Below are 7,254 nucleotides of genomic sequence, written 5' to 3' on the forward strand. Positions count from 1 at the left end.
TGCCCATGGGCAGGACCGCCACAGCCCTGCAGCCCCAGGCCCCATGGCGCCCAAGTTCTACACCAGTTTTTACCCAAGGTGCAGTTAATATTCATGCACTGGAAAGACTCAGCTGATGTGTGACCAGTTAAGGATCTAAGTGCCAGCTTCCCAGGGGCTGCCTGTCACTCCAGCATGTGCCATAGGCCCTCATGGTGCCACCTCCCGGGGGCTGTGCCACACTTCATGTGGGGCTCATGTGCTGGCAACAGCCTCCTCTGGTGGCCAGAAAGAGCCGAGAGCCCTCCTAGCAGCAGGCCAGCACCCAGGTGACCAGGGAGAGGCCCCTGGAACGGGGACACTGGTGGCTACCTGGGGCCCTGCAGCAGGACTCCACGCCCAGGCCCCTCATCAGGACCAGAGTCTCAAGGCCTTTCTTTAGAGTCAGTGGCCAACCAGCCAAAGACTGGGTTCCCCTCCATCAGACAGGGCCTGCCTCTGAGCTTCCTCATCAGTAAGGGGGACCAAGAAGATAAGCTTGTCCCAGCCACCAGTGTCCCTCCCTCCCTGCCTCCCTCCCTGCCTGCCCTGCTTGCTCAGTCACACACTGGCTCAGTCACTAACTCGCTCACTAACACACATACACACACACTCTCAGTCACTTACACACTCGCTCACTCAGATTCAGGCTCTCTCTCGCTCACCAGCACAGGCCGAGCAGGGAGAAGCCCTGGCCCCCAGCCCCCCAGGCCCTGCGGACAGCGGTGGGTGACAGTGACGCGGCAACTCAGAGGGGTTAGGCACGCTGTTGGGATGGGAGGGAGCCAGGGGGGCTGAGTGGGCCACAAGCCACCTCTCTGCTCTTGGAGCCCAGCCACGAGGTGGAGGGGGCAGGTGGCTGACTGGCCCCAGTGACAGTGAGAGCCAAGCCACCAGGCTGACATTCAGGCCCTGAGGCCCCTGCACTGCCAAGCCAGCACTGTCACAGCCCAGCTCAGGGGTGCAGACCAGGCTGGGGGACGCCCATCAGTGGCCCCAAGGCGGGCCTAAGGGAGTGCCAGCCAGGACCGTCCCATCCCACAGGGCTCGCAGCTGTCCCTTCTGTCCCAAGCCCTCTCCTCACGCCACAGCCCAGACATGGGGAGGGTCCCGCTCATCTCTCCCGAGCACTCCCAGGGCCCTCAGTTGTTATGGTGGGAGCGGCACTGCTCCAGTGGGCAGACCATGGCCCTCGCCTGGGCAAGGCTGGGGAGCCCGGGGCTCCCCATGCAGGGGCCCTCCCGCCTCCAGCAAGGCCCAGCACTCAACAGGAACTCAGCTGGCCTCTCCTGAAAGTGGCTCAAGCTCCCGGTGACTGTCCCCTGGCCCAAGGACACTAGGGAGCCCCTCCCTGAGCCCTGGTCAGCCTCACGGTGACCTCGTGCTCCATCAAGCAGGGGCAGCTGGTATGGGCAGCGAGAGGCCAGGACAGCAGGGGACAGAGGCTGGAGGAGGGAGGATGACGAGCCAGGGCTCAGGCGCAGTTTGGGAAGGACCTGGCGAGAAGACGTGGCTCTTCAACAAGCCCAGGGGACAGAATGGAGCCCTGGGCCCTGAACCGGCTGGCTGAAGGAGCACCGAGACCTCACGGGGGCAGCAGGGCCACGACCCCAGGCGTCCATCTCCCCCCAAGGGGCTGGCGTCTCCACAGACTGTCAGCAAGTCCCCAACCAGGGAGAGGACAGAAGCTCCCAGCAGCAGGTTCTCCGTACAGCCACCATGACGAGGCACAAGGACACAAGGAAGGGAGCCCAGCACCACAGACGTGGACGTGGGTCCAGGGGAAGAGGGCAGCCGCTGTCCCCAGTGGGAAGAGGAGGAGCAGCGCCCGCCCCTCCTGCAGAGGTGGCACAAGGACACCAGAGCATCTCTTTAAGGCAGAGACAGTGACCCAGGCTGCTGAGGGGTCCCCAAGTCAGTGTGTGGCAGAGGCCCTGATGTCCCCAAAGCCGTTTCCAGGTGAGCCTGCATCCCACCGCAGCCCCCAACACTCGCCAAAACACAGCCCACTGCCCCCAAGGCCACCACCCCCAAGGCCACTGCCCCTCTGAACAAGCAGCACTTCTGTAGTTCATCCCACGGCCACCATCTTGGGGACTCTGTGCGCACAGGTGCCCTGGGGCTTGACCCAGAGGCACCGCTCAGCAATGCAGGAGGTCGCTGTGACCCTCTGAGGGACCTGTCTCCTCCCCTAATCCGAGCAAGGTGGGTGGGTGCAGCTGAGGACCTGCCTCTGCGCAGGGCGGGCGCCCAGAGCTCCCGCAGAGCTGGGCCCAGGTCCTCACCACAGCCTGGCGGCCTCACCCTGGCACACCCGTGTCATCAGGCGGTTCAAAGCCGTCCTGGAGGGGAGGGGAGGGGAGGATGGCACTGCTGGCCCCAGGACCCCGACACAGGCACCAGCTCCAGTGCTGGCCAAGGGACCAGGTTTCCAGGACGAGGCTGGGCACGTACCGGGATGCCCTGGGTCTCCAGGATGAGGCTGGGCACATGGCGTGCCGACAAGCCCAGGCGGATGGCCTCGCGGACCCGCTTCACCAGCTCGGGCCGGAAGGCGTGCCCCGGAGCCATCTTCAGGAAGAGGATCACCCTCTCCTCGCCGTCCCTGTTGTACTGGGGGACACACAGGCTGTCCCCCACCTCCTCGAAGGCTTCCACTGTGGAGACAGAAGGCCCTTCTGTAAGCTGGGGACACCCATCAACTGGGCGGAAGGCAGGGAGGGTGCCTGGCCACCAACCTGGCAGGGAAGCCCACATCCTGTCCTCAGCCCACCTGGGAAAGTGCCCTGGGGATGTTCATAACCAAGTGGGAGGACAGCCACTGCTGGGAGCCAGTGCTCAGCCTCACCTGGACTGGGCAGGGCCTCTAGGAGCCCATGTGGGCCGGGCTTGCCAGTGACAACTACAATTGGGAAGGTCCCTGCGGTGGCTCTATGGGGGAGGCCAGGCATCTCTACCCTGGCCGTACAGACTGGGCGCTGGCCTGAGCACCAGAGGCAACCCCCTCCCAAGAAGGCTGATTTCAGGGCCTGGGTGGGGCTCAAGTCCCTGGGTCAGGCAGCTCAGCGTGCCCCAGGGGACTCCACTGGGCGGTCATGAGACTCGAAGGTTGCACTGACTGCACCTGGTGTCTGCAAGGTGCTGTGTGGCCTTCAGCACTCACACAGCCTCTCTGTGCTTCTGTTCCCTCACCCTTTAAGCCTAGACACCGTCAGCTGGCCGTGAGGAGGGAATGTGACAGGGAAGGGGCCGAGTGACCTACAGCCCTTCTGAGGTCTAGGTCTCGGTTTGGGCCACAGGCAAGAAGCTGTGCTTAAATGTCCATCCTCACCCTGGTCAAGCCACAAGGAAGCTGACCAGGAATCGACCCACAGGCACTGCCTAGGACCCAAGCCTGGGTCCTGGGGGGAAGGGAGGGTGGGGCGTACCGATGTTGTAGATCTCCGAGCTGCCGAAGCGCACTCCGTTGGGGTTGAGTGTGCCGTCGCTGGAGAGAGGCAGGGCGTGAGAGGAGCCGTGGCCAGCAAGTCCAGGTCCCACCCAGGCACCAGCAGGCCAGTTGGCAAGGGCCTCACCTCCCACAGCCAGCCCTCCGCGTCCCACGGCCCCCCTGGACATCAAGGGGCCCCTGTCCACAGACTTCAGCCCTCACCACCCTTCTCACCGGCAGTGTCCTCCCTACTGGGGACAAGGCCACACACAGCCCCCCTCCAGTGATAGACACTGGCCAGGCCTTGCCCTGGGCCTCTCACCCCACGAATCCCCCACAACCCAAACCCACCGGGTCGGGAACCAGGGTCAGCCCAGTACAGGGAGGTCACAAGATGGGGGACGTCCACCCACGTGACAGCGAGACAAGGGCTGGGACCCTTCCCCAGAAGGGTCTTGGGTCAGAGACAACACGTACCCAGGCTCAGGGTGGGAAGCACAAAGCACCCAGGGCTGGGGAAGGGGTGGGGGAGGGCCCCAGCAGGGCTGCGGAGCACCCCACTCAGGCAGGCATGGTGCCGGGGGAGGGGGGGGGCACCCCTCCCAGGGAAGAGCCTCCTTCCCGGGTCCCCCAGGAGGGTCCTACAGGGAAGGGAAGCCCACCGGAGCCTCACCTGCGGCCAAGCATGACAATGCCCCCGGTCCTGGGGTTGATTCTGCAGTAGTCACCATGTGCCCAGACACCTGAGAAGAGGCAGAGCCACCGGTCACTCAGGGAATGCAATCAAGGTGGCCTGCCCGGGGCAGATGGGATGCCAGCCGGCGGACACCGCGAGGCCCAAACAGGTGCCACCTGAGGCTGGGGTCAAGAGGGGACCCAGGGAACCAGAAGCTCCTGCCCCAGGAGCAGTCCCATGGCAGGATGGCCACCTACCCAGCTCTGACACGGGGACCTGGGGAGACAGCACCTGGGGACACCAGCAAGGCCACAGAACAAGGAGAGTGAGCCCACACTCAGTGTGCAGGCTCCTCGGGCAGCGGGGCACATGGAGGGCTGAGTGTAAGACAAGGCTGGCCTTGGGGAGGGCAGTGGGGGCCAGGCGAGGGCCAGGGCTAGGCTGGGATGACAGCCGTGTGGCCAGGGGAGCCTCCTGTACCAGCACGGAGAGGAACTCCAGCAAACCCGTCCCCTGGGCTTCAGCCTCCGGAAAAGCCCAGGAGCCCCGCCCGGGAAGGGAAGCCTCCCAGGGTGGCCGACGCAGGGCTCCGCCCCTCACTTCCCACTTGACTCAGGGCTGACCTACGGCCCTGAGGACCGTCCTCATGAGCCCGCTGGCTCCTGCAGTGTCAGGACAAAGCCCTCGACAAGCCCCGCAGGGTCTTTGGTGGGGACTCGACCGATGCCTGACTACAGGGAGCTGGGTCCCCACACCCAGGGCCCTGCGAGGAGGGAGCAGCTCACGGGGGCCATCGGCCTCCCGGGCTGAAGATCCGCACCAGGGTGTCAAACGTGGGCTTCTAGAAGGTACGACAGAGAAGAGCAGCACCTCAGGTGCAGCAGACCCAGGGGCAGTCCCACCTGCCCTGTCACGTGTGCGTGGCACCAGTCTCCCTGAATCCAGGGGACATTTTTGGCTTCTCTGGGCTGCTTGGTGCCCGGGCCTGATGACCAAGGCTCTGGAAATGCGGAGGAAAAGGAAGGTGCAGGTGCGCCCAGGAGACCTTTTATGAAAATGTCACCAGGAAGCTCGTCGGCCTCCTGCAAAGCCAAGCTGAGTGGAGAGTCCACGGGAGGCCACTGGCCTTGGTGGCCACACAGGGAGTGGCTGCTGGCATAGGCCCCAGAGCACACTTCCCTCCACAGTGCCCGGCCAGAACTTCGGGACCCAAGCTGCAACTCCAGCCCCACGTCTCCTGGAAGCATGGTTTTGTGAAGGGCTGTAGGTGACACTGGAGGCCTCCCGGGGTCTGTCCCTGCCGAGGCCTAAGAGTCCTTCTTAAGTCTGCCTCTGACTTATTTTTAAGTGTTTATTATGATTTTTTAAAAATAAGCTTGGGGCTGGGGCTTGGCGGTAGAGTGCTTGCCTAGCACATGCGAGGCCCTGGGTTCGACCCTCAGTACCACATAGAAATAAATAAATAAGATAAAGGTATTATTGTGCCCAACTACACCTAAAAAATATTTTAAAATAAGCCATAAGGAGAAGAAAAACGGCCTGTGAACCCACTCCTGTGTCCCTCACTCATTGCCCTGGGTCACTCGCCCTCAGTCATATAGAAATTCTTTTTCAGAATTCACACCAAAGGGACACCTGCCCTCTGTCCTAACCCTCAGATTTCCCCGGCCATCCCCTGGTTGTCCCCCTGCACACGCCTGCCTGCATCTGCCCTGACAGGACAGGGTGCAGGCCTCTGAGCCTGTGCAGGAGGGAGGCTCTCTGTGCAGCTCCCTGTGCTGCAGGAGGCCGTCCACTCTGCCCATGGCCAGCAGCCCCAGGTCCCATTCTGGGTCTCCTGTCCCCAGGAAGTACTGGGGAGCTTCTGTGACGCCAGGCATCAAGATGTCATTAATCAAAGGGACCAGAAACCCACCCAGGGTAAGAGGAGGACCCAGAGCAGGGCTTCCAGCTCTGAGTTTCCAAGACAAAAATGGACAAATGACACAAAGAATTTGTCTTCTCCAAGAAGGAATATCAGAGTCAAAAGAGCTTTCTTCCTGAACTTAGTCCAGAAAGACATTCATCACACAAATCCCTGCATCTGACAAAAATTATAGAACAAAGCTGGTCTCCAAGGAGCAGCCCTGCAGAGGACGAGGGGGCATCCTTTCCTGGAAGGATCTCGGATCTCCGAGTGGAGTTTCCAACCCTGTGACCTCCCTTCCCACAGCAGGAGTCCCTCCCAGGGCCATGGGAAGGGAAGAGCACATCCCCACTGTTGAGTCTGCAGGACCAGGCGGGCAGCAGGGGAGGCTGGGCCTCACGGGTACGCTGCACCCTGCTTGGGAGGAGCATCCCCCCAAGCTGGCACCCAAGGCCAACACGCAAGGACGCAGCCACTCCTGTTTAGTCGCCGGCCACGTTCTGACTCGCACACGCGGAGTGTGCAGAATCATGTGAACCAGGGGCAGGCAGCGTCCAGCGGAGCGACTGCGGCAGGGGCCTGCTGAATTCTGCCTTCTGCAGCGGCCACTCACGGAGAGGGAGGTGGGACCCCCGGGAGAAGAGACTCCCCTGGCCGGAGCAAGAAGCCGGTGACGCCTCCCTATGCTAAGCCCTCTCCCTCCGCCTCCAAAGGGCTGGGCGGTGGCGCCAGGGCAAGAGGAGGAAGGAGAACCCAGCCCAGGGGTCCCCACCCTCCCAAGGCCACCTGCAGGCAAACCAGGGGCTTGGCCAGCGCCGGCAAGGGGCTGGGTGCAGGGGCAGGTGGGGCTCGGCTGTGCCCAGGGGAGCCTCCCTTGACACAGGGGACAGAACACATCCAGGAACAGCAGCCTGCGTGGACACCCGCCCCAGCCTCGGGCTGGGCACAGCACAGGCACAGACCCACCTGGGAACCTGGAGAAGTAGGCCTTGTGGTACTTGCTCCCGTTCTCGTCGTTCCAGAAGTGCGTGGGCTGGCAGGGCAGGGGCTTGGTGCACACCAGCTCTCCGCTCTCCCCCCAGACGGCCTTCCCTGGCAAGGGTAGTGGGAGGTCAGGCCCCGCTCTGCGGCCCTCCTTCCCCAGCTCCTCCAGCCCAGCTCACTCCATGCCTGTGGGGCTCCCAGGAGGCCACACTCGGGTCCACCCCAGCCCCGGCCCCCTCT

General features: G+C 63.2%; 1 protein-coding gene across 1 annotated transcript in view; it reads right to left on the reverse strand.

Moving 5' to 3' along the window:
• Aacs (acetoacetyl-CoA synthetase) overlaps positions 1 to 7,254 on the reverse strand; it is a 51,276-nt gene that overhangs the window by 8,724 nt on the left and 35,298 nt on the right. Inside the window, exons 14-17 of the mRNA XM_015502397.2 lie at positions 6,997 to 7,122; positions 4,122 to 4,191; positions 3,447 to 3,505; positions 2,473 to 2,675 (exon numbers count right to left, since the gene is read on the reverse strand). Coding sequence (XP_015357883.1) covers positions 2,473 to 2,675; positions 3,447 to 3,505; positions 4,122 to 4,191; positions 6,997 to 7,122 — 458 coding nt within the window. The remainder of the gene's footprint in view (positions 1 to 2,472; positions 2,676 to 3,446; positions 3,506 to 4,121; positions 4,192 to 6,996; positions 7,123 to 7,254) is intronic.

The sequence above is a fragment of the Marmota marmota genome, unplaced genomic scaffold (assembly GCF_001458135.2).
Source record: "Marmota marmota marmota unplaced genomic scaffold, marMar, whole genome shotgun sequence".
Lineage (NCBI taxonomy): Eukaryota > Metazoa > Chordata > Mammalia > Rodentia > Sciuridae > Marmota > Marmota marmota.